Raw genomic sequence first — 26,281 nt, 5'->3', positions numbered from 1 at the left:
TCAGATTCTAAAATCAGATTCTAAAAGTCTGGTATAATTCCAATTCTATCAAAAGAAATTTATACAAATGTTATATAAATGTTAACAGTGAGTATCTCTGGCTAAGTACTAAAATTTATTCATGCTTTCCCGTAGTGTTTCGTTTTCTACAATGAGCATGTAAATTTTTAACAAAAATTTATTTTTAAGATTGTATCTTTTCAAAGAAAGAAGCCAGATGCAAAAAAAAAAAAAAACCCTCATATTATATGATTCTGTGTATATGAAATGTCCAGAGTAGGCAAATTCATAGAGTCAGAAAGCAGATTAGTGGTTGCCAGGGTTGCGGGGACGGGAATCGGGAGTGACTAGGCACAGGCTTCCTTTTGGGACTGATGAAAATGTTCCAGAATTAGATAGTAGTGGTTCTTACACAACCTCGTGAATATACTAAAAGCTACTGAATTGGACATTTTCAAAAAGGTAACTTTATGGTATGCGAATTATATCTCAATAAAGCTATTATTTATTTTTTAAGTGGCAGTAAGAAAAGCTTAAGTGGGGCATCAGGGAGATGATTGGTAAGGAATAGGTAAGCGTACATAGGAAACTGGAATTTAAATTTTAGATCTGATCAAATATAACTTTAAAAAACCTACCCGTGGCGGGCGCCTGGGTGGCTTGGTCGGTTGAGCATCCGACTTTGGCTCAAGTCGTGAGCTCGCAGTTCATGAGTTCGAGCCCCATGTTGGGCTCTGTGCTGACAGCTCAGAACCTGGAGCCTACTTCGGATTCTGTGTCTCCCTCTCTCTCTGCCTCTCCCCTGTTCATGCTGTCTCTCCATCTCTCTCAAAGATAAACATTCAAACAAACAAACAAACAAAAAACTACCGTGGGTGCCTGGGTGATTCAGTTGGTTAAGCGTCCGACTTCGGCTCAGGTCATGATCTCATGGCTCATGAGTTTGAGCCCCACGTGGGGCTCTGTGCTGACAGCTCAGAGCCTGGAACCTACTTCCAATTCTGTGTCTCCTCTCTCTGCCCCTCCCCTACTCATGCTCTGTCTCTCTCTCCTTCAAAAATAAATAAACATTGAAAAAAATATATTTAAAAAAACATATCCAAGTACTACCTTGTATATTAAAAATTAAAATAAAACAATACAGTAAAACACAGGGATGCAAGGTATTCACACTCTAGTTTTCATATGGGAGGTGGGACTCAGATATTCACTTTATTGTTATGATTCATAAACCTAATATATTCTTTGTATCAAACGTATATAATTTGGGGGTGAAAGTCTGAGGGAAAAGGCCATATGGTTTTATTATATTTATTATATTATATTTATTATTTATATATAATTAAACCAGATCCTTTCTGAGAAACATAAAAAAATGAGCTGAGCTGAGAGGGGCCTGTAGGGTAGGATTGGTTCCATTCACATCTCTCCCGTGTCATTTCAAAACCATGTGACAGTTAGCAAGTCAATGAAAAAAACAAAACACTGCACATCTTTTTTTTTTTTTTTAAGTTTATTTTATTTTGAGAGAGAGAGAGAGAGGGGAAGGGACAGAGAGAGAGAGAGAGAGAGAAAATCCCAAGCAGGCTCTGTCTGCACTGTCAGCACAGAGCCTGACGTGGGCTCAAACCCATGAACCATGCTTAGGCTTCTCTCTCTCTCTTCTCTCTCTGCCCCCCCACCAAACAAATAAATTAATTTTTAAAAAGTAAAGTGAACATTTTGTATAATCAGAGCTTTTGCCATTTGGGGTAGTAATAATGTAGGTCTGATCCTGTAATACCAGATTTAAGCTTCAAACTCAGATTGGTGTGATGTCAACAACGACCGAGGGGCCAAATCTAGCCCACCACGTGTTTTTTTTTTTTTTTTTAACGTTTATTTATTTTTGAGACAGAGAGAGACAGAGCATGAACGGGGGAGGGTCAGAGAGAGAGGGAGACATAGAATCTGAAACAGGCTCCAGGCTCTGAGCCATCAGCACAGAGCCTGACGCGGGGCTCGAACTCACGTTAACCGACTGAGCCACCCAGGCGCCCCACCACCACATGTTTTTATAAGTAAAGTTTTATTGGAACACAGTCACAGCCATTCATTTACATATTGCCCATAACCGCTTTTGTGCTAAACTGCAGAGTTGAGTAGTTACAGTAGAGCCCTTTTGGCTGTATGACATACTAATCAAGATTATTTACTATCTGACCCTTTACAGAAGTTGGCTAACCCCTTCCTTAGCGACAGAGGTATACAAGTATCTTCTGTTATTGAACGCGTGTTTGGTTCTTGCATTTCAGATGGCAAGAAGCAAGTGTTAGATAACGACAGACTTACTTGAGAACTTAATCTGAATCTGTGCAGTTTCCAAATTTGTATCACGAGAGTTCAGCTAGTGAGGGATATAGCTGTGGGATCGTGAAGGCACAGATATCTTTGAACCTGTTTTTAACCCATGAGCTAGGAGCTATATGTTCTTCTCTGTTGGAGAAAAAAGCAATCTGTGTGTTGTCTAAAACAAATCTCATTTTGCATCTGGAGAGAACACCCACATTGCCGGCAATTTCTGTTTTTCTGTCTCTGAGTTCCCACAGACAAGCGCTAACATATGCTTATCCAATAGCAAGCAGCCTGTGAAATAATCAGGCCATTTGGAGCTCTGTTTGTTGTTTTCTTTTTTGAGATAGGTCTCTTGAGGGCTACATGCGCAATTCAAAGAACGTTACAATGCTTTGATTTATTTATTGTCATCAAAGTGGTTCTTTTCCTGACTTCATTATAAAGATAGATTCTCCATGGAAGACGAATGTCATTATTGGCCTCTACTCTTTTGACGGCCTAAAAAGGCGTGAAAAATCACGCAGTGTCTCTGCTTATGCAGCTGTTTATGAGACATGGTGATTTGTGAGGACGTTTTAAAGGGCATCAGGCATTGTCTTACAACCTGAGGCAACAGTAGAATCTGTGTGAATAACGAAGATGAAAGGCTTTATTTCCCAGGTTGTGGTGGACATACATTCAACTCCCAGCAATCCATATTTCCCAGGGTTTTATCTCATGAGCCAGCATGGCTAGAAGCTCCCCTTTCTACTCTCATTTGTGTGTGCGTGCCCAGATACAGGAAATCTTAAGTAATAAAAACTGTTTTCTGAACAAAACCGTAAAGGGTGTTGTACAGATACCGTGAGATTGTTTGCACAGCAGATGGGGAGGGACTTGTTCCACCTTCATTGACAGGGATAACAGAGAAGCAGCCGTGATCACTGCTGACTGGTCCAAGGGAGGGCACCCAACCTGACCTAGGCCAGTCAGCCTTTCCCCAGGAGTTTGGAATAGAACTAAGAGGAAGATTACTCTACGAACTCCACGTTGTCGGCTGCCATGTTTTTACCTCTGTGCAGAGAAGAGCCAACGTAACAGGCCTGCCATGGCTGTGCCTGCAAAGGCTGCTTACGAGGTTGGCCCTTAATTTGCGTCTGGTAACTTGGATTTTGGGAGACTTCTCACCGTTCCCAGAACTGATAAGAGAGGCTCAAAAACCACTGTGGTTTCTGCCCAGCACCTGCCTTCCTGCGGGGAGTCTGGAGTTGTTGTTGTGTGCTAGGCAGAGGGCACCCATGTGACCAGCCCCCAGTGAAAACCCTGAGTCTCCAGTGAGCCTCCTTGGTGGACAGCACCTCCTATGTGTTGTCACAAGTCATTGCTGGGGGAGTTAAGCACGTCCTGTGACTCCACCAGAAGAGGACTCTTGAAAGCTTGCACCTCGTTTCCTCCAGACTTCGCCTCACGTGGCTTTTACCTTTGCCGATTTCGCTTTGTATCCTTCCATGGCAATAAACCCATGCATCGTAGTAAATCTGTGAATGGCCTGGGAATGTGGCTACATCCTGATTGCTCTGAGTCCCCCTGCCAGTCACTGAACCTGACCTGGAGGTGGTCTTGGAGACCCCGCCCACAGCCACACTGACCAGGAAAGAGGTGGAGGAAGCCTCTGTAGAGACGGAGAATTTAATAAATGCATGGGGAGAATGCCAGGTAGTAGAACAGAGATGTGGCACCTTCCAGGCTCCTGATTCCAGGTGCCTGTCAAGGCTCAGTGGCATCCTTTCAGATATCCTTAGTTTCTGTGAAACCTTAAAATCCTTAGAACAGATTTCCGCTTTCCTTAAATTAGTTCCGGTTGGACTTTGTTGCTTAAGGATCAAAAGGATTATACCTGATCATACAAAGGATCGTACAAAAGAATCATAACTGATCTCTTTTACTTGGGTATTTTCTGAATATTTGCACTAAGCATTTATTCCTTTTATTATTAGAAATAAATGGTGTTATTTGGCTTATTCCTTACATGTATCTTTTCAATTAAAAAAAATTAATGCTAATTCTTGGGGGGAGAATTCAATGTTATATTGTGTATAAATAGTGACATAATTCCTACCCTGTTGGTCAACTCTGCTCTCTTAAAAGTATCATTTTTAATAACAGGTTGATATTTTTCTTTAAATTGAGGTTTCTCAGCCTTGGTACTTTTGATATTTTAGGCCAGATAATTCTTTGTTGTGGGGGCTGTCCTGTGCATTGTAGGATTTTAGCTGTATCCTCGGTCTCTACCCACTAGATGCCATTGTACTCTCCCGGCTGAGACAATCAAAAATGTCACCAGATATTGACAAATGTCCCCCACCAGGGGAGGGAGGGGAAAGATCGTCTCTGGTTGAGAACCACTGCCTTGAATATACAAATACATGTATTGAAACTTTATAAAAAATAGAATCATACGTGGATACGTGATGAGTGCTTCCAGTTTATATGTTGTGGTCATCCTTCTGTTAGCACATATACAGCTATTTTATTATTTGTAGCACCTGCATGGATTTTCTTTATATGCATAAGCAATACTTTATCTAGTGTCCTGTTGATAGACCTTAAAGTTCCTTGCCACATTCGATCTGAATTTCCATCTGAATCCATTCCAGGTGCTTTATTTGTTTTTCGACTTTTTAATGTTTATTTATTTTTGAGAGAGAGACAGTATGAGCAGGGAAGGAGCAGAGAGAGAAGGAGACACAGAATCCGAAGCAGGCTCCAGGCTCTGAGCTGTCAGTACAGAGCCCGAAAGCGGGGCTTCGAACTCCCCAACTGTGAGATCATGACCTGGGCCGAAGTCAGATGCTTAACCGACTGAGCCACCCAGGTGCCCCACTCCAGCTATTTTAAACAGAAAAATGTATTCGGTAAGGGTAGACAGCTCACAGAAGTCTTAGGAGTTTTAAAGAAACGTACGCTAGGCTGGAATTCTAGGGATAACTCCCAAAGTCTCCACGTCAGATCTGGCCTGCCAAGGAGACTGCATTCATCATCAGGAAGGTGTAGAATCAGGAATCTGTTCCCTGACTTATTCACTCCAGAATCAAGCCACCTCTCCTATAGTCTGGAAAAGTGAACTGGGTGCCCCGACCTCTCCTCCTTCCCCATGTGACTCACTTACAGGTCCATTTCGTGCAAGCGCCTGGGATTGTCAGAACCTAAATCACATCCAGAACACTGGCTGCAGGAGTGTCTTGGAAATACACTTTTCAGGGGCACCTGGGTGGCTCAGTTGGTTGAGCGTCCAGCTTCAGCTCAGGTCATGATCTCACAGTTCGTGAGTTCGAGCCCTGCATCTGGCTCTGTGCTGACAGCTCGGAGCCTGGAGCCTGCTTCGGATTCTGTGTCTCCCTCTCTTTCTGCCCCTCCCCACTCATGCTCTGTCTCTCTGTCTGAAAAATAAATAAAACATTAAAAGAAAGAAAGGAAGAAAGAAAAAGAAAGAGAGAGAAAGGCACTTTTCAGCTTTCTGGCTCCTACACAGGGTTTAGAAGATTGTCGATCAAAGCAGTCCATAATGTCTGTCCTGTCACCCATCCTTAGAAATAGTACCACGAGGACATCAGTGAAAACGGGGAGGTAAGGAAATCCAAGACTCCCTCCCTCTACAAATGCAATAAATCAGGTGGCAAAAAAAACCCCGTCAGAACCAGCCTTTTCATAACCCTGGGTTGTAGTCAAAAACTTCTAACAGCCAAAGGATCGCCTAATGAAAGGGGGGAAAAAAAAACTACAGAGACTCTGTAAGAGAGCTCTGTGCCCTTTTAACTTCCTGTTACCACCCTCTGCCTCGCAGCTCCGCAGTAGCCTTGCAGATGGTGGCCAGCGTCTTCCCGTCTTCCGGGAACTGCCAGTGGTGTGTTTGGCCCTGTCTGATGGTTCCCTAAAGGATCAGTTCCAGGGTTTGCCTTTGTTTTGCCTGCACAGGAGCTTCCCCTGGGCAGACGTGGCTTCCCAGGCAGCATTTTCCAAGAGCACTTAAAAGATCAGGGATTAGCTGCTGCCTCCTGAGTAACCGGGAGCGGTTGGGACCAGTGAAGACAGACGGAAAAGCCTGAGAAGAGAGTAGGGGAAGGGAGGTACGTGGGGGGGAAGAGGGCAGTGAAAAGCACTCATGCATTCCCCAGAATCTAGAAGGACCCAGAAAAGACCCGACGAGTCCCAAAGCTCCGACCCCAGGCTCCGCGCAAACAGGAAGGGAAGGCAAAGGCAGAGTTGTGAGCCTCTGAAAGAGTGTCCGTCACTGAGCCAGGCTGCAAAGGCTGCGAGAGGTTTTCTCCCAGGCCGGGAATGAAATCTGTCGCATCGTTAGCCAGTCACTAAACTAGCAAAGCAGAGACTTCGGTGGCCACCCTTGACAAAGAACCCAGACTTTACAAAATTAGTTCAGAAGAGTCACCAAACAAACACCAGCGCAGACTAACAGTAAACCCTGTGGAGGGAAGAGAGACTGGCTTCTAGAGTCACATTAGAATACCCAAAATGCCAGTTTTCAACAAAGAAGTTACAGGTATGCCGAGAAACAAAGTTTTGGCCCACTCATAAGGGAAAAAAAAAAGTGGGAACTGTCCCTGAGGAGGCCCAGACACTGGACCTCCCGGATGAAGACTTGAAACGAACGGTCTTAAATGTGCTTAGAATGCTCACGGGGGACCACGGTCAAGAACCACAGGAAATCAGAAACAGGATCTATGAACAAAGTGATCCATGAACTCCAGAAGCTTGTAGAACTTCTGGTTGTCCTCAGCTTTCAAACATTTCAGGGTGATACGCCTCGATGTGGGTCTTTTTTTCCACCATGCTGAGGACCCCTTGTACCCTTTCAATAAGATAATTCGCGTTCTTATTTTCCTGAATTATTTTTTGTGGTAATTTTCTTCCTTTTCTGCTTTCTTCTCCTGGTATTCCTCCTAGCCTGGTCTCCTAGTTATCATATCTCTTTTCACTTTTCTTCCATCTCTTTGTTTCATAGGTTACTGAGGGACTTCTTAATATAATGTTCTAAAATCTCTCAAATGTTTCATTTGTGCATCATATTTTTTTTGCATCATTTCAACTTTTAAAACCTTTAACTGTTAAAATACACATAACATAAGATTTACCATCTTAACCATTTTTTAGAAAATGTTTATTCATTTTTGAGAGAGAGAGAGGGAGGGGCAGAGAGAGGGGGATCGAGGATCCAAACCGGGCTCTACGCTGACAGAGGTGAACCCCGGGCTCAAACTCACGAACCCCGAGATCATGATCTGAGCTGAAGTCGGATGCTTAACTGACTGAGCCACCCAGGCGCCCCTCAGAGCTCTTTATACATTAAAATATTAACCTTTATCTGTCACAGGGAACTCCAGATCGTTTTTAAACATTTAAATCTTTTTTCTTTTGAAGCTTGTGTTTGTTTTACTAGATAGCACTGTAACTTTTTTTCTAAGTGGATGGCCATTTGGCTTAGCATCTTTTTTATTTTTTTATTTAAATTCAAGTTAGTTAGGGGCGCCTGGGTGGCGCAGTCGGTTAAGCGTCCGACTTCAGCCAGGTCACGATCTCGCGGTCCGTGAGTTCGAGCCCCGCGTCAGGCTCTGGGCTGATGGCTCGGAGCCTGGAGCCTGTTTCCGATTCTGTGTCTCCCTCTCTCTCTGCCCCTCCCCCGTTCATGCTCTGTCTCTCTCTGTCCCAAAAATAAATAAACGTTGAAAAAAAAATTTTTTTTTAAATAAATTCAAGTTAGTTAACATACCGTGTAGTCTTGCCTTCAGGAATAGATCCCTGTGATTCATGTCTTACGTATGACACCCCGTGTTCATCCCAAAAAGCACCCTCCTTAATGTCCTCATTTAACCCCTCCCCCCACCTACATCCCCTCCAGCAGCCCTCAGTTTGTTCTCTGTATTTAAGTGTGTCTTATAGTTTGCCTCCCTCTCTGTTTTTATCTTATTTTTCCTTCTCTCCCCTTATGTTCATCTGTTGAATTTCTCAAATTCCACATATGAGTGAAATTATATGGTATCTGTCTTTCTCTGACTTCTTTGGCTTAGCATAATACCCTCCAGTTCCATCCACATTGTTGCAAATTCTTTTATTTTTTTAAATTTTTTTAATGTTTATTTATCGTTGAGAGAGAGTGTGTGTGGGAGCAGGGGAAGGGCAGAGAAAGAGGGAGACACAGAATCTGAAGCAGGCTCCAGGCTATGAGCTGTCAGCACAGAGCCCGACTCAGGGCTCCAACTCACGAAAGGTAAGATTATGACCTGAGCCGAAGTTGGATGCTTAACCGACTAAGCCACCAAGGCACCCCCCCCTTTTTTTAAATTTTTTAAAATTAAGATGTTGGATATTCTTGTCTTATTTTCCATTCACAGTAGTATTGCACCTTTAAATATATTTTTGCATTGTTACCTAATAAATACTCTCTCAGCTAAAGGAAGCTTAGTTCTGTTGTGAGTTTACTGAGTTTGTTTTTTTTTTTTTTTTACTTAGTTTTTTTAACATTTATTCATTTTTAAGAGTGAGAGACACAGAGCGTGAGTGGGGGAGGGGCAGAGAGAATGGGAGAATCAGAAGCAGGCTCCAGGCTCTGAGCTGTCAGCACAGAGCCCGATGGGGGCCGATGGGGACTTGAACTCATGGATCGTGAGATCATGACCTGAGCTGAAGTTGGATGCCTAATTGTATCAAATTCCTTTTTGGCATTTGTTGAGCAATACATAAGGTGTTTTCTCTTTTAATCCACTTATATAATTAACATAAATGTATTATATTATGTAACAGATTTCCTAGTGGCAGAAACATTCCTATATTCCTGGGGCCAAAATTCCAACTTAGTTGTGGAATGTGGTGTATAATATGGTATATTACTCCTGGGGGAAATTGCTGCTTAATTATGGTCATTCATATTTTTTATACTCTGTTACTGATAAAGGGACTTTTGGCTTGTTGTTGCCTGGCTTAACTATAAATGAAGTTTTATGTTAATCAGATCTGGTTTTTTGTTAAGATGTCAGTGAGCACTAAAACCCTGTACATGGCCAAAAAATGCAGTGGGTATTTTTCTGCCTTCTCCAGTAGGGTTGATGACAATTTTCAGCCAGAAGGAACTAGAATATACTCTGGAGTACAGGACAGATCCACACAAGACTCTGACATTCCTTCTGACAAATGAGAACCCAGGGTGTTCTGAAATGTTGTTGGGTCCCAGTTGGGGAAACCTCTCATTTAGAAGTTGCAAGTCTAGGGGCACTTGGGTGACCCAGCCGGTTGAGTGTCCGACTTCAGCTCAGGTCATCATCTCTCGGCTCGTGGGTTTGAGCTCCGCATCATCTGAGAGCCTGGACCTGGTGGGATTGTGTGTCTCCCTCTCTCTCTCTGCTTCTCCCCCACTTGCACTCTTTCTCAAAAACCAAATAAACAGGGGCGCCTGGGTGGCGCAGTCAGTTAAGCGTCCGACTTCAGCCAGGTCACGATCTCGCGGTCCGTGAGTTCGAGCCCCGCGTCGGGCTCTGGGCTGATGGCTCAGAGTCTGGAGCCTGTTTCCGATTCTGTGTCTCCCTCTCTCTCTGCCCCTCCCCCGTTCATGCTCTGTCTCTCTCTGTCCCAAAAATAAATAAAAAACGTTGAAAAAAAAATTAAAAAAAAAATAAATAAACATTAAAAGAAAATTTTTAAAAAGACGTTGCAAGTCTCATGTTCCCCAAAAGTGGAGGCCTAGGTTTTTCCTTGGGACTGAATGCTCTTTCCCTTTGGTAAAAGCCCTCCACGAGGACCTTTTCATCGCACAAATAAATGTAGAGTCTCCCTACTTGTTCTGAGGGGGACCTTGTAAATGGGCTGGAGCTGTGGGCACTGGAGAGTATCCTTCACTGTCCAGCACTGATTTGTTGAATTCTTTTTTTTTTTTTTAATTTTTTTTTTTCAACATTTATTTATTTTTGGGACAGAGAGAGACACAGCATGAACGGGGGAGGGGCAGAGAGAGAGGGAGACACAGAATCGGAAACAGGCTCCAGGCTCTGAGCCATCAGCCCAGAGCCCGACGCGGGGCCCGAACCCACGGACCGCGAGATCGTGACCTGGCTGAAGTCGGACGCTTAACCGACTGCGCCACCCAGGCGCCCCTGATTTGTTGAATTCTAAATGAGCTGTGCTCTTACGCCAATATAGTTTTTCTCAAAATCTTTGACTTCTAAGAGCTCTTACATTAGATACTTGGATACCAGACTAAGGGTTCATCACTCTTGTATCTTTTTTTTTTTCCTGTTGTATCTTGTTAATCTGTTTATCTTTTATTTCAGTTAAACCTTCTGACCTAAAGGTTTTCAGTTTATGGTAATCATATACTCTTCCCGTTTCTGCTCAGCTTTTATTTGCCTGGCGTCTTGTAATTCCTTTGTTGTCGATCTTTCTTATCCACGTGCTTTAAGTGTATTTCTTAGTGTAGCTTTATACGTAATTTGAAAATTCCTCTAATAGAGACATTTAGCCCATTCTCCTTTTCTTGTGGCTTACTAGTATGTATTTATTCTTATTCTTGTTACCTTACGTTTTCAGTATACTTTTCCTACTGGATTTCTTTCTCCCGATTTGCAGTCACCTAGCCACGTGTGTCCTAAGGTGTGAGGGTTGAAAAGGTGGAAAAAGGCCTGAGAATCTGAGTAGCTTGTTCTGGTAATCATGTGAAAATTAAAGCTAAGGGGCGCTTGGGTGGCTCAGTTGGGTGAGCGTCTGACTTTGGCTCAAGTCATGATCTCACAGTTCATGAGTTCGAGCCCCATGTCGGGCTCTGTGCTGACAGCTCGGAGCCTGGAGCCTGCTTCTGATTCTGTGTCTCCCTCTCTCTCTGCCCCTTCCCCCACCCATGCTCTGTCTGTCTCTCTCTGTCAAAAATAAACAAACATTAAAAAAAATTTTTTTTTAGAAAGCCGGGGTGAGGAGAGAGCCCACCTGACAGTGTCAGATTTCCTGTCACATAAGCACCAGTTCGGGCCATGCGCCTTCTGCAAGATGGGCAGAGCCCCCTTTCCCACAGCACTGGGGTTCCCTGGGACAAAATGATGACAGCACAGCCAAGCAGAACCACCAAACAGGGATTTGAAGGAATACCTGGGAACTTTTCACTCACACTGGGCTTGTTACCTAGCAATTCGCTAAGTAGAACAGGATAGTTCTGAAAGTACTCTTAATTACAGGGGGAAGATTCACTGTTGTCCAGTGGAATCCACTTAGCTGCTTTTATTGGCGTTTGTGGGAAGATGGGCAGTGAGCGATCTGTCCCCTCTGTTCTTTTGTCATTCCTGTCATCCTTGACCTCTTTTTGTGGTAAAATATGCATCACAGGAAATTTGCCGTTTTAACCATTTTTAAGTGGCCGCAGCGCGTTGGACATTGTCATGCAGCCATTGTCACCGTCCATCCACAGAACTTGTTCATCTTCCCCAGCTGAATCCCTGCACAATTAAATACGAATTCCCCGTCCCCCAGCCCCTGGTAAGCTCTGTTCTACTTTCTGTCTCCGTGCGTTCGCCCAGGAGCGGTACCTCACAGGCGCGCAGTCATCCAGCCTCTGTTCTTCTGGGTCTGAAATTAACATTTCACCTTACATAATGCCCTCGAGGTTCATCCGTGTTGTAACATAGGTCATTCATCCTGCATTTGCATCCATTCATCTTCCACGTGGGTGAACTCACAGCAGGGGTACATCGGTCTCCCAGAATCACAGCCCTGGGAGACCTTTGCCTCCCTTTAATGGCCCTGCAGCTGACCGAATGAGACCCATGTGTGTGGGAGGATTGGCCTTTTCTTTTTTTTATATGTGTATTTTTATTTTTATTTTTACAGTGTATTTGTGAGAGAGAGAGCAGGGGCAGAGAGAATGAGAGAGAGAGAGAGAGAGAGAGAGAGAGAGAGAGAGAGAGAATATCCCAAGCAAGCTCCGCATTGAGAGAGAGAGAGAGAGAGAGAGAGAGAGAGAATATCCCAAGCAGGCTCCGCATTGTCAGCCCAGAGCCCAATGCAGGGCTCGAACTCACGAACCATGAGATCATGACCTGAGCCAACACCAAGGGTCGGATGCTTAAACTGACTGAGACATCCAGGTGCCCCAGGATCAGCCTGAATCAACATGAATATTTAGCTGCTTTGTTTTCCCTCCCTTTTCTCAGACGTCTGGAATGTCGTCCACCCCATCCCCCATACCAGAAACCGGGAGTTTAAATCCTCTGTGTCACTGAGGAAAAAGGAAAGAGTGTTTTGGTCACCAGGGGTTTGGGCTGCCGAGCTCTGTAAGTCAAAAAGGTCCGTGTTGAAGGACTAGAGATGGAGGGTAGGGGGTTGGGGGACGGTTGGAGTGGAGGCTGGGTGGGTGTGGGTCGGGAGGGAGAGCAGAGACGCACATGCCCGTGAGGGGAGTGGCCACTGCTCAGAGGCCTGGCTGCAAGGTGCACCCGGAAGCCCAAAAACCCAAGCGTAGGGCTCAGCTCGGCCACCCTGCAGGCTGAGAGACCCACATCCTGCCAGCTCCAACCTGCTGAATTCCTGTGAGATACAGGTGGGCTTTCAGAGACAGCATTGCCCTCCAGTGAAGCGCTCTAGACATGAGTTAGCTGAGCCTTCTGGTTGTATAGGATCCTTTGAAGGAAGCATCTGCAGTCAAACATTGCCAGCTCGCACATTTTTTTTTAATTCGAATAGAAATGTTGGATGTCCTGCCGGCTTCAGAAAGTAAAAGTAAAAGCGTGATTTTCAAAATAAAATGCTGTAAGAACGTTTCCTCTAGGAGCGCCTGGGTGGCTCGGTGAGTTGAGCATCCGTCCGACTTGGGCTCAGGTCATGATCTTGTGGTTTGTGGGTTCGAGCCCCTTGTTGGGCTCTGTGCTGACAGCTAGGAGCCTGGAGCCTGCTTCGGATTCTGTGTCTCCCCAGCTCTCTGCCTCTCCTCCACTCAGCCCTGTCTGTTTCTCTCTCTCTCTTTCTCTCTCAAAAATGAATAAACATTAAAAAAAAAAAAAAAAAAAAAGCTTCCTCCTGCTGTGGATTGAGGTTGATTTAAAGTGCCTTTGTCCCTTCTCCTCCCTGTGGATCGTTTGTCCTGCCCCAGGGCCTCTGCAGATCAAATACGCCAGCAGCTGGTATTATAGCCCAGCACCATCCAACACCAAAAGCCATTATCTTGCCATCATTAAGAGAGACGAGGCCTTGCTGTTTGCCGCTGTTCCAACTCTCGATCCCCCAGGACGGCATGGAAGTCTATTTAGATAATAACAGTCCCAAGCGAATCTGCACTGAGTATTTTTTCCGTTCTCTTATTTATGAAATGTTCAGCTGGGAAAAAGAAATAGTCTAGCCACAGAAGCTTATGATGTTAGAGGCTGAATTCAGTCTTTCTGGGAGTAAGGGGTGAAGATTGCTAGTATAAATTAAACTTGATTGTGGAACAGAATTCCTTAGAACAAATCGTTTAGTTATTACGTAGTATTTTCTTAGTAAGCACATCCAAAAATACAGAAGTGCTGTTTCCCCTTTTTTTTTTTTTTTTTTTTTAGAAAAGTTCTTCCTTACTAAAAATACTCTATTTGGAGTGCTAGGGCATCAGAGTGTGGACAAAATCATGTTGTTCTCCGAAACTTTGTGGACTCTGATGAATGTGTAGGGACGTAGTCACTCACACATTGTGAGGTGCAGGAAGCATAAAGTGGAAGGATCTCTCTCAGAGCGATTGGGCAGAATCCGTCATAATTTATTCCACGTCTGTGCAGAATAATAACAAAAGACCAGAAACAACTTAAAACAGACTGTCGTATCCATCCATATGACAGACCCATAACGGATAGTTAATAGTGATGAAAAGCGAGCTCTTTACTAAATAGTTACCATGAAGCAGACATTCTTATAAGTGCTTTCCGTGTTGTTTGTGTATTTAACCTTGACTAGAATCCTGTAAGGTATTCCTTTTCCACATCCACTTTAAGGATACAGAAACTAAAACACAGAGAGCTTAAGTAATTGCGCACAGTCCCACAGCTCCTCAGTGACGGGGCTCCGGGCTTCAGAATCCGATCTCTCCGTCTCTGCACTGTAACTGTTTCTACACGTGTCATGAAAGGGCCTCTGTCTACAGGCTTTAGTAAGTGGGTACAGAACGATGTGCATCACATGCTACCCTTTGCATAAAAAGGGGGAGATACATATACACGTTTGTGTAAGTGCAGCCCAGTGCTGTCCGATAGAACTTTCTGTGACGGTGAGAAGGTTCTAGACCTGCACCGTCCAATACAGTAGTCACTGGCCAGCCATTTGTGGATCTTGAGCAATTGAAAGGTGGCTAATGTGACTGAGACACCGAATTTTAAGTTTTATTCCATTTTGGGGCGCCTGGGTGGCTCAGTCAGTTAAGCTCGGCTCAAGTCATGATCTGGCAGTTTGTGAGTTTGAGCCCCGCGTCGGGCTCTCTGCTCTCAGTGCAGAGACAGTGGATCCTCTGTCTGCCTCTCTCTGGCTCTCCGGCGTGCTCGCTCTCTCTCCCTCTCTCTCCTTTCTCTCTCTCTCACAAATAAACATTTTTTAAAAAACTTTATTCAATTTTAACCAATTTAGCCACATGTGACTAGTGGCTATTGTATTGGACAGTGCAAGATAGGATATTCACAGAAGGACACAAAAGGAGCTGGTAAGAAATCATTTAGTCTTATAGCGTTCACTCTCTACCTTTATAAAAACCTTCCACAGAAAGCTTTAGCTAGAACAGCAGGTCCCACAGCTGATGATCATTTCACAACCACCGTTAGGATCTAACCAGTTCACTGGAAAGATGAGGAAACTAGAAGCCAGAAAAGTCATTTGTCTAAAGTCACAGTCACATAGCTGCTTTTGTGACAGAGAGAGAGCCAGGCCTAGGAGCCGGTCTGAGTTTGGATTTGTTCTTTTGAGTCATGCACGTTTTGGTTTGCCAGGGCTCATTCAATCTGAGTATCAGCTCAAAAAAAACAGAAAACAAAACAGACCTGTGTCTCCTGTGTTCTCAGAACTCCGTGGGAGTCCTGCGTATGACCTGTTCACTCTCTGCAGGCCAGACCACATCAGGCCTCCTCCGCAGCCCAGACTCACCGCTTGCCTCGCCCTGCCTGCTCCACTGATTGTGGTGAACCATTCGGGACCAGGGACCACGCCTCATTATGTTTGTCTGTCTCTCAGCGCTTACACGTAGCGGGGCTCGATGAACATTTGCTGGCTGTACTTACACACTTTAGAGCACCTTAAGAGTTGACCCATGAATGCGGGTGGTTCATAAGAAGGTCTTCTACCATTTCCTTGGCGAAATAAGCTAGATAAGCTCTCAGGTAGGAGAAGGAGGGGCTTTAGAGTGCTAACAGAATACTGAGCCTGAAAAGTGGGTCATTGGGCCATTCTAGGATGAACGGAACCAGCAGCGCCGCAATTACCATCTTTTTCAGAAAGAGTAAGCTAAAAGGACACGTGAAGTTAATTAAGATGAGGTAACCGACTCAACCGAAAGGCAAGAGAGGAAAGGAGGGGAAGAAAACTCTAGAAAGGTGTTTCTCTGAAGATCTGGAACCTGGTGTGGGCCTGGGGAATAGAACATGGCAGAGAATCGTTTGGGAACCAAGCTGAGGGGTCAAGAGAAGATCTGCTCACAGAAGTTGTGCAAGAACCCAAGTTCCCATGCTGAGCCAGTGTATTTCATCTTCCTTTGACCGCGTTGGCCGTGGGACGCCAGCCCTGCTGCTTGAGCCGCTGGGTGGACCAAGAATGGAGTGTTGGCATGGGCATGGACCCAACGAGATGGCTGGCAGGACACCTGCCGTGAAACTCAACCAAGTGTCGCCAGGCCCAGGGCAGAGAACCTCAAGAAGGAAACATCATGGGGTGTTTGCTTAAATGAAGAAGGAGGAAGCAAAGCAGGAAGTAAGAAAGATGTAGCTCCAGCCACTCTTCTGATCTCAACATCCTTTTGATTCTGCCTCCGGAGAGAGGTTGTGTGGTATCTACCTACGCATCGTTCTCTGAGGACTCGGCAGAGGATGTTTCTGCTGACGTTGTCCCTTGTAACTTACTCATTTGATCCTCACCCCGTAAAGCAAAGTGCAGTCCTTCCTAGATTTGCGGTTTTGATCTGTTCTTTTCCAAGTCTCAAACCCTCAATTCCTTCCACAGGAATAAAGAGGGGGAATAAAGAGGGGGAAGAATCATTTAAAAAAGTAAACTGTTCTTCTAAATGTAATTCAGTTCCAAGTAAAATCCCACAGCATTTCTTTATTCTTGAATGTAAAATAAATTAAAAACTCACCCAAAAGAATAAACGAGTAAGAACAGCCAAGAAAGTTTTGAGAAAGTAATGATGAAGGCATGGTTGCCCAACCTGATTAGAAGTGGTCCCTGCTTCATAACCCACTTTCAGCCATCATAGGTATTCCAGAACAGATAACACAAACAGTGGAAACAGACCTGAATGTGGAACAGACCCATGTTTAAGAGTATAAAAGAGGGGCGCCTGGGTGGCTCAGTCAGTTAAGCATCCGACTTCGGCCCAGGTCATGATCTCATGATCCGTGAGTTTGAGCCCCGTGTCGGGCTCTGTGCTGACAGCTCAGAGCCTGGAGCCTGCTTTAGATTCTGTGTCTCCCTCTCTCTCTGCCCTCCCTAGCTCTCTCTCTCTCTCTCTCTCTCTCTCTCTCTCTGTCAAAAATAAATAAACTTTAAAAAAAAGTATAAAAGATATCTAGTTGATTACCTGGAGTGGGGTCACATTTTTTAAATCTTAAAGGCAAGCAAAAGCTTTCACCCTTGATTTGGGAGATGATTAGCCATCTAAAAGAGAGTAAGTGATTAAAGCAATAATATGAACAGGATCAAAAGAGCAAAGGAGCTCCAAGGAACCCCCAAAGTTATTTGCTTGAGGAGCGGAAGGTTGGTTTCCATTCTGCCCTTTGCAACAGTTTTAAAAGAAGTAACGAACGTCAGATGTTCTGAGTTATCTACAGCTATGTAACTACCCCCCAGATTTGGTGGATTAAAATACAGCAGTGTTCATCTTGTTCCTGTGTCTGCAGTTTAGGCCTGACGCCTCCCTGCTGCACCATGTCTAGGGCCTCTGCCCTTAGCCTGGGCTTCTACCCACTACAGGAGCCTCAGGACTCCTGGAGAGAGTGTTCTGAGAGTCCTCAGAAGAACTTCAAGGCTTCTTGTGTCCTAGCCTTGCAGATCCCACCTTGCACTTCCTCTGCATTCAAGCAAATTATTAAGATTCAAGAGGAGAAGAATTAGACCTCACCTCTCAGTTGGAAGATTTCAGGGAATCTGTAGCTGCTTTTCATCTATCACATAAAGAAAGAAACTTAAGGTCTCTACACTGCCTTTCTAGCAAGTTCTTTTTTTAAAATGTTTATTTATTTATTTATTTTAAATGTTTTGTTTATTTTTGAGACAGAGAAAGACAGAGCATGCACAGGGGAAGGGCAGAGAGAGAGGGAGACACAGAATCCGAAGCAGGCTCCGAGCTGTCAGCACAGAGCCCAACGCGGGGCTCTAACACGTGGACCGTGAGATCATGACCTGAGCCTAAGTCAGACACTCAACTGACTGAGCCAACCAGGCGCCCCTAATGTTTATTTATTTTTGAGAGAGAGAGACAGCACGAGCAGGCGAGGGGCAGAAAGAGAGAGAGGGAGACACAGCATCCGAAGCAGGCTCCAGGCTTCGAGCTGTCCTCTCAGAGCCCGACATAGGGCTTGGACTCACAAACTATGTGATTATGACCTGAGCAGAAGTCAGATGCTTAACCGACTGAGTCATCCAGGCACCCCTCTAGCAACTTCTTAATTGCATCTTCCTTCCTTCATCTACACAGCCAACATTTTGGGGGAAAGACGATTTCTTCCGGATCCGTTCAGCATAGAAACATACAGTTATTAGCAGTCTTATTATTCACTCACTACCTTGGAATTGGCATTGGCCTATTTTGTCTATAAGTGATGTCATTAATATTTTTACTAACGTATTATTTTTCTTAACTGCAAAAGTAATACACGGTCACTGTAGAAAAATTGGAAAACACAAAAAGAAGATGAGGAATTAAGCTAGATGTCATCCCACTTAATTTGGCCTATTGAAGTCTTTTTTGGATTTTGACTCTCTCCATTTGTTACTCCCTGTCCTCCCAGATTACCTCAGTGCCAGTGACCGTGGAGGAAAGCGTAGGACCAGTCCTGTAGATTGACATTTGACACTGATAACTAGTGAGAAGCATCGAGTATCTAGAACAAATCGCATATAGCAGACCCATCAAAACCCAGAACATCGGGGCTTCTGGGTGGCTCAGTTGGTTAAGCATTCAACTTCCACTCAGGGCACGATCTCAACATTCGTGAGTTCGGGCCCTGCACGGACAGTTCAGAGCCTGGAGCCTGCTTCAGATTTTGTCTCCCTCCCTCTCTGTCCCTCCTCCACTTGTTCTCTCTCCCTCTCTCTCTGCCTCTTTCTCTCTCATTCAATAATCAACATTTAAAAAAAAAGCCCTCAGAACATCGACGTTTTCCCATGAGCTTCACAGGAATGCCTGCAGATTAGAAAACTGAGTTATAGATTGGTTTGTGGGGAGGGTGTTTGTAAATACGGAACACTTCATGAATCTATATGTCATCCTGGGGCAGGGGCCACACTAACATTGTCTGTCTTGTTCCAGTTTTAGTATCTGGGCCGCTGAAGCGAGCACTGTAGATGGGTTTTCATAACAATGTTTCAAAAGCAAAAAAAGTTTGCTTAGCTTAATTGATAGACAACTGGGATATTTCCAGTTCCCCATTCTGAACAATAATGCTGGAGTAAACATTTTTTGTAGGTGTGTCTTTGGGTAGATGGCATGACTGTTTTCTCTAGAATAGATACCTACATGTGCAATTACTTGGTCAAATCATTTATTGATTTATTTATTTTTGGAGAGAGAGAGAATGAGTGAATGTGAGCAGGGGAGGGCAGAGAAAGAGGAAGAGAGAGAATCTCAAGCAGGCTCCACGCTCAGCACGGAGCCCAACATGGGGCTTGATCCCACAACCCCGGGATTATGACCTGAGCCAAAACCGAGAGTCGGACGCTTAACTGACTTGAGTCACCCAGGCGCCCCATATTTTTATTTAAAAAAATGTTTCCAGTTGCCCCCCCAAAAGCCTGTACCAATCTGTATTCCCGTCAGCCAATGGAGGAACACCCATTTCCCCACATCTTCATTAACTCTGTGAATTAAAAATCTTTTTAACTTTTGCCAATTTGATGAGTGAACACAGTTCACTATTTTTACTTTCTGGTGAGGCAACACCTTTTCAGATGTTTCTGACTATATTTCCTCTTCATTGCATTACCGATACATTCCTCTGCTAAGTTTTCCTTGACTTGTTTTCTCTTATTGATTATAAGAATATATTCCAGGGGCATCTGGGTGGCTCAGTCAGTTAAGCGTCCAACTTCTGCTCAGGTCATGATCTTGCAGTTCGTGACTTTAAGCCCCGCGTCGGGCTCTGTGCTGACAGCTCGGAGCCTGGAACCTGCTTCAGATTCTGTCTCCCTCTCTCTCGGCCCCTCCCCTGCTCATGCTGTCTATCTCTCTCAAAGAATAAACAAACATTAAAAAAAAATTAAAAAGAATATATTCCAGGTATTAGTGGTTTGCTATATATGTATTTATATTGCTTATAATTTTTGTTATGCAGAAACTTAATTTTATATAACCAGTTTTCTCAGTCCCTTCTTTTATACTCTTTGCATTTTATGCCTTACATGGCTTTCTTTCCTCCAAGGGTATAAACCTATTTATGTAGATTCTAATAATGTTTAATTTTAGCTTTGAAATTTAGCCATCTGGAGCTTATCGCCAGACAACTAATGTCCGAGAGAAGGGAAACTCACGAGGTGACCTCCATGATCACCAGCCCTCTGCTTGGGAATAGTTTCCATGTCACAGTATGGGGAACCAGGGTGGGATCCACACTGAGGGGGACAGCCACTAATGGCAGCTGAAACAGCAATGTTCTAGGGGACGAGGCATCAGAAAGGAAAAAGCTGTGCAGAGGAGGGTCCCAAGTGCTCTCTGTGTGAGTCACCATGTGTCCGTGACTGTGGGCTGTGCTGTCCATATGTGGGGCCTCCTGCTGAGGTTTACCAGATAGCCTGAGATCAGAACAGGGATACTAGAACTGGACGGGTGTAGGGGCGCCTGGGTGGCGCAGTCGGTTAAGCGTCCGACTTCAGCCAGGTCACGATCTCGCGGTCCGTGAGTTCGAGCCCCGCGTCGGGCTCTGGGCTGATGGCTCAGAGCCTGGAGCCTGTTTCCGATTCTGTGTCTCCCTCTCTCTCTGCCCCTCCCCCGTTCATGCTCTGTCTCTCTCTGTCCCAAAAATAAATAAACGTTGAAAAAAAAAATTTAAAAAAAGAACTGGACGGGTGTAGACATCTACCCAGCGCAAGGAATGAACCCCAAAGCCCATGGTGAGAAATGAACTTTTGTTCTGTACGATCCATAAATTGTTACACCCCTCCCCCCATGCAAAAAAAACTTGGTCTGATTCTACAGCTGTGACAATAAAGACATGTCAAAAAAGAGTCTCAGAGAAGTCCCAGGAATGAGGATATTTAGGTCACTGTGTGCCCAAGACATCTAGTTCCTGTGGCAGTGGACAGACTGCATTTTCTTTTTTAATGTTTAACGGAATTATAGTTGACATACAATATTATATTAGTTTCGGACATACAACATAGTGATTCAACATGTATATACGTTACTAAATGTTCACCACGATAAGTGTGTTACCATCTGTCACCGTACAGCATTATTACAATATTATTGACTGTATTCCCAATGCTGTACTTTTCATCCCTGTAACTTTGTTATTTTTTTTATTAAAAAAAATTTTTTTAGCCTTTATTTTTGAGACAGAGAGAGACAGAGCATGAGCAGGGGAGGGTCAGAGAGAGAGAGAGAGACACAGAATCCGAAACAGGCTCCAGGCTCTGAGCTGTCAGCACAGAGCCCGACGCGGGGCTTGAACTCATGGACCACGAGATCACAACCTGAGCTGAAGTTGGATGCTTAACCAACTGAGCCACCCAGGCGCCCCTAACTTTGTTATTTTATAACTGGAAGTTTGTACCTATTAATCCTCTTTACCTATTTTGCCCATCTCCCCACCCCTTCCACAGGGGCAACCACCAGTTTATTCTCTATGTTTATGAGTCTGTTTCTGGGTTTTTATTTGTTTGTTCCTACATTTTGTTTTTTTTATATCCCACATGTAAGTGAAATCACATGATGTGTGTCTTACTCTGTCTGACTTATTTCATTTAGCATCATGCCCTGCAGGTTCTTGTTGTCACAGACAGCAAGATTTCATTCTTTCTTATGGCTGAATGATATTCCAGTGTGCGTGTGTGCGCGCGCGCGTGTGTGTGTGTGTGTGTGTGTGACATCTTCTTCATCCATTCACCGATCAGTGGGCACTTGGGTTGCTTCTATATCTTGGCTATTGTAAATAATGCAATAAATATAGCAGCACATACGTACTTTGAAATTGGGGTTTTTATTCTCTTTGGGTATATACCCAGAAGTAGAATCACTGGATCATGTGGTATTTCCATTCTTAATTTTTTGAGGAACCTCCACACTTTATTTTTTTAGTGGCTGTACCAATTTACATTCCCACCAGCGGTGCAAAAGAGATCCTCTCTCTCCGCATCCTCGCCAACATCTGTTGTTGCCTGAGTTGTTAATGTTTGCCATTCTGACAGGTGTGAGGTGGTATCTCCTTGTGATTTTGATTTGCATTTCCCTGATGATGAGTGATGTTGACCATCTTTTCATGTATCTGTGGACCATCTGCATGGTTTCACGTCTTCTTTAGAAAAACACCCATTCAGGTCTGCCCGTTTTTTAATTGGATTGCTTGGTGTTTGTTTGGTTGGTTGGTTTGTTTTGGTGTTGAATTATAGGAGTTCTTTATATACTTTGCATATTAACCTCTTATCAGATATATCATTTGCGAATATCTTCTCCCAGTCAGTAGGCTGCCTTTTCATTTTGTTAATGAATTCCTTCACTTTTTAGTGAAATGCAAAACTGTGGTGCAAAAACTTTTTAGTTTGATGCAGTCCCGTCGTTTATTTTTGCTTTTGTTGCCCTTCCCTGAGGAGATAGATGCAAAAAAAAAAAAAAAAAAAAAAAATATTGCCAAGTCTGACGTTGAAGAGTTTATTGCCTATTTTCTTTTAAGAGTTTAATGGTTTCAAGTCTTGAGTTTATGGAGTTTATTGTTGTGTATGGTGTAAGAAAGTGGTCCAGTTTCATTCTTTTGCATGTAGCTGTGCAGTTTTCCCAGCACCATGTATTAAACAGACTGTCTTTTCCCAGTTGTATATTCTCGCCTTCTTTGTTGTAGACTGACCATATAAGCATGGGATTATTTCTGGGCTCTTTAGTCTGTTCCATTGATCTACATGTCTGTTTATGTGCCTGTACCATACTGTTTTGATCACTACAGGTTTATAGTATATCTTGAAATCCGGGATTGTGATAATCCCCATTTCTGTTCTTCCTTCTCAAGATAACTTTGGCTATCCAGAGTCTTTTGTGGTTCCATACAAATTTTCAGATTATTCTAGTTCTGTGGAAAATGCCATTGGGCTTTTTTTTTTTAATGTTTATTTATTTTTGAGAGAGAGAGAGAGAGAGAGAGAGAGCGAGCATGAGTGGGGGAGGGGCAGAATCCAAAGCAGGCTTCAGGCTCTGAGCTGTCAGCACAGAGCCCGAAGCGGGGCTCGAACCTGCTGCGAGATCATGACCTGAGCTGAAGTCAAGACGCTCAACCGACTGAGCCACTTAGGTGCCCCAGGTTTTTTTTTTTTTTTTTTTTAATGTTTATTTATTTATTTTGAGAGAGAGACTGAAAACAGGGGAGGGACAGAGAGAGAGGGGAGAGGGACAATCCCAAGCAGGCTCCACACTGTCAGCTCAGAGCCTGACTCAGGGGGACCGTGCAATCATGACCTGAGCTGAAATCAAGAGTCGGACGCTTAACCAACTGAGCCACCCAGGTGCCCCAAGATTTTTTTTTAAGAATGTGAGAGGGTTGTAGCTTCACCCATGGGGGGTGTGCTGAGGGGGTCGACTCTTGGCCAGGTAGAGCAGCAGGTGTCTCGAGGGGCTCTGTCCAGGGCTCGTATGGGATGTGGGTTGTGGTCAGGCTGGAAAAGAATCTGTTTTGTAGTTGGGGTCTAATTTCTGAGAATGGAGGGTGCCGTGACCTAGAAAAACGGAGTTAGGGCCAAGTGCAGACTCCTGTGAATTTGTCTGTAAAAGTGTGGCTTGGGGCGGGGCACAGCGGGTTTTGAACAGATAACGTTTCACTTTCATAATTTTCTTACTTCTAGTTAGTCATAGCCTTATTTTCTGCTTAAAGAGGTCCATGTAACATTTCATGTAAGGCTGATTTAGTGGTGATGAACTCCTTAGCTTTTGTTTGTCTGTCTGGGAAACTCCATCTCTCCCTCGCTTCTGAACGATAACTTTGCAAGTAGGGAATCCTTGGTCGTAGGTTTTTTCCTTTCGGTACTTTGAATATGTCCTGCCTCTCCCTTCCAGCCTGATTCAAATTACTGAACGGGATTTTTCCCATATGTAACTGCTTTTTTTCTTGCTGCCTTAAGATTCTCTTTTTCTTTAAGTTTAGCTGTTTTCATCATTACGTGTCTTGGTGTGAACTTCCTTGGATTCACCGTTTTGGGGGCTCTCTGTGATTCCAGGACCTGGATGTCCATATCCTTCCCAATGTTAGGGAAACTTGCAGCTGTTCTGTCTTCGAATAAATCGTCTGACCCTTTCTCTTTCTTCTTCTAGGACCCCTGTAATGCAGATATTAGTATGCTTAATGTTGTCCCAGAGATTTCTTAACTTATCCCCTTTTCTTTTATTCTTTTTTTTTTTTTTTTTTTTTTTTTAATGCTCAGTTTGGACAATTGGCACTATCCTGTGTCCAGATCATTAGCCCTCCTGTCTCATCTGCTGGGGACCTGCTGGTGGACCGGGCTGCCCCCAGCACAGCTGGCCAAGAGGCCCCACCATGACAGTTACAGGCCTACTAGTGGGCGGGCTGCCCCTCTGCCCCAGGGCATGAGTCAGGAGGGGCATGGGTCCCAGCTGGGACTGCCCACCAGGTGTTGGCAGGGCGGGAACCACTTTGGAGGGGTACCTGCCAGAGTGAGTGGGCTGGGTGTGTGGGTCTGCAGGGCAACACAGGGCTGGGCAAGCAGTGCTAGCAAAGTAGATGGGGAGTATCAGAGCTGGCTGTCCCCAGCCTAGGGCCAGCTAGGCTGAAGGAAGGCAAGAAAAATGGCGCCTGCCAGCACACCTCCATTACCAGAGAAAGTTCCTACACATCTCTGCTCCTCTGGCAGACATTTTTAAAATCAGTAAACCCCCTTCCACTATAAGCCAGGTGCTTTTCAAAAACTGCTGCCTCTGTGCTGGGTCTGCAATCCAGTGGTAACAGTGCACTGACCCCTTAAGAGCAGAGTCTCCATTTCCTGTAGCCCTCAGGCTCTCCCAGATTTAAGTCCCACTGATTTTCAAAGCCGGGATCTTATGGGAGTTCATCTTATGGGGGAATACCCAACGTGGGGCTTGATCCCCTCGCTCCTCAGAGAGGACCGACCTCCATGCCTGTGACAGCCCTTCCACTGGGGGTCACTGCATGGGGTGGGGGGGTTGGTTCCCGACCGTGTCTCTGCCCCTCCTACCCTTCTCGATGTGGCTTTTTCTTTCATCTTTAGCTGCGGAAGAGCTGTTCTGTTGGTTTTGAGGCCGTTTCCAGAGGGAGTCGCTACGTGTGTAGTTGCAGCCTTGATGTGTCCACGTGAGGAGGTGCGCACTCAGGATTCTTCTACTCTGCCGGCTTCCTACATTCCAGCAGGCTGCATTTCCTAATCGGGCCTCTGCCTTCTTCCTGGGAGCTTTGCAGGGTTTTTTTGTCTTTTTAAATTTTTTAAACTTTTCTATTCAGTGCACACGGAGTCACCCCATTCATAGAAATCTCGTGGAGGAATCTACAAAGCCCCAGAAGAGATGCCGGAGCAGTGGGAATGAGGTCCTGTCGTGGCCCCTGTGGGGTCGAGCGTGGGACCCGTTTCATTGTGTGCTCCCAGCTTCCCCCTCCAGCGGTGGATGTTTTCACCAAACGTTGGTGTTGCCAGGCAACAAAAGGCAAATGACAGAACCTTCTAGAAGCAAATGATATAGTTTGTTGGATTTTGTCCCACTGTGTAATTTAAGAGTGCTGCCTCCGCATAGAACTTTGTCTATGGTCTCAGCCTTCGGAATATTCTTGGATAGTCCCATGTAAATACTCTCCAGGGTATTCACTTTTCTCAAATGACTTTTGCTGTGCCGAGGACAAAATTGTATATCTTACAAAATTTTTTTCTGAGCATTCATAGGAACTTATTTTGGAGATGCTTGGATTGTTACTTTTTATATCTGTATCTGTCTATCTATATCTCTTCCTATCTCTCTATCTGAGATTTCCTTTCCCCAGAATTCTCTTCTTCTCAGAAATATCTCTAAGGTATTTATATCCCAGAGAAAGTTAATTTGCAATGTGTAATTAACCCTTTCCCCTGGGGAAATAATCAGTCCGTGTCTTTGGGTTTTTGCTCTGCTTTTTCCCCCCCTCAGTAAATCTTATAGTAGATAAAACCCAGAAAGTGTACTTCTTTTTAACAGCCACAAGTCAGTCCCTTAAGATGATCAGAGTCGGTCTTTCTCCTTCCCTCCCTTTCTTACTGAGATAGAACGTACAAGAGTACAGTGCAATGAAATTTCGTGAAATAAAGATACCCGTATAATCAGCATTCAGGTCCTGAAACATAGCATTGC

General features: G+C 44.5%; 1 protein-coding gene and 1 non-coding gene across 8 annotated transcripts in view; one reads left to right on the top strand and one right to left on the bottom strand.

Moving 5' to 3' along the window:
• SPECC1 (sperm antigen with calponin homology and coiled-coil domains 1) overlaps nt 1-26,281 on the top strand; it is a 288,182-nt gene that overhangs the window by 237,556 nt on the left and 24,345 nt on the right. The window contains exon 13 of one of the 7 annotated variants that reach the window (XM_086686139.1): nt 15,375-16,502. The exons of the other annotated variants lie outside the window; for them this stretch is intronic. Coding sequence (XP_086542265.1) covers nt 15,375-15,485 — 111 coding nt within the window. The 3' untranslated portion in view covers nt 15,486-16,502. Of the gene's footprint in view, nt 1-15,374; nt 16,503-26,281 lie in introns of those variants that run through there. 7 annotated transcript variants of the gene reach the window in all.
• On the bottom strand, nt 18,975-19,081 carry LOC112857165 (U6 spliceosomal RNA). The gene has a single exon (XR_003223303.1). It is a non-coding gene; the product is annotated as a U6 spliceosomal RNA (small nuclear RNA).

Source organism: Puma concolor, chromosome E1 (genome assembly GCF_028749965.1).
Source record: "Puma concolor isolate L17-30 chromosome E1, mPumCon1.1.hap2, whole genome shotgun sequence".
In the NCBI taxonomy this organism is placed as follows: domain Eukaryota; kingdom Metazoa; phylum Chordata; class Mammalia; order Carnivora; family Felidae; genus Puma; species Puma concolor.
Note: the sequence above shows the minus strand (reverse complement) of the source record. Positions and strands in the feature narration are given on the sequence as shown.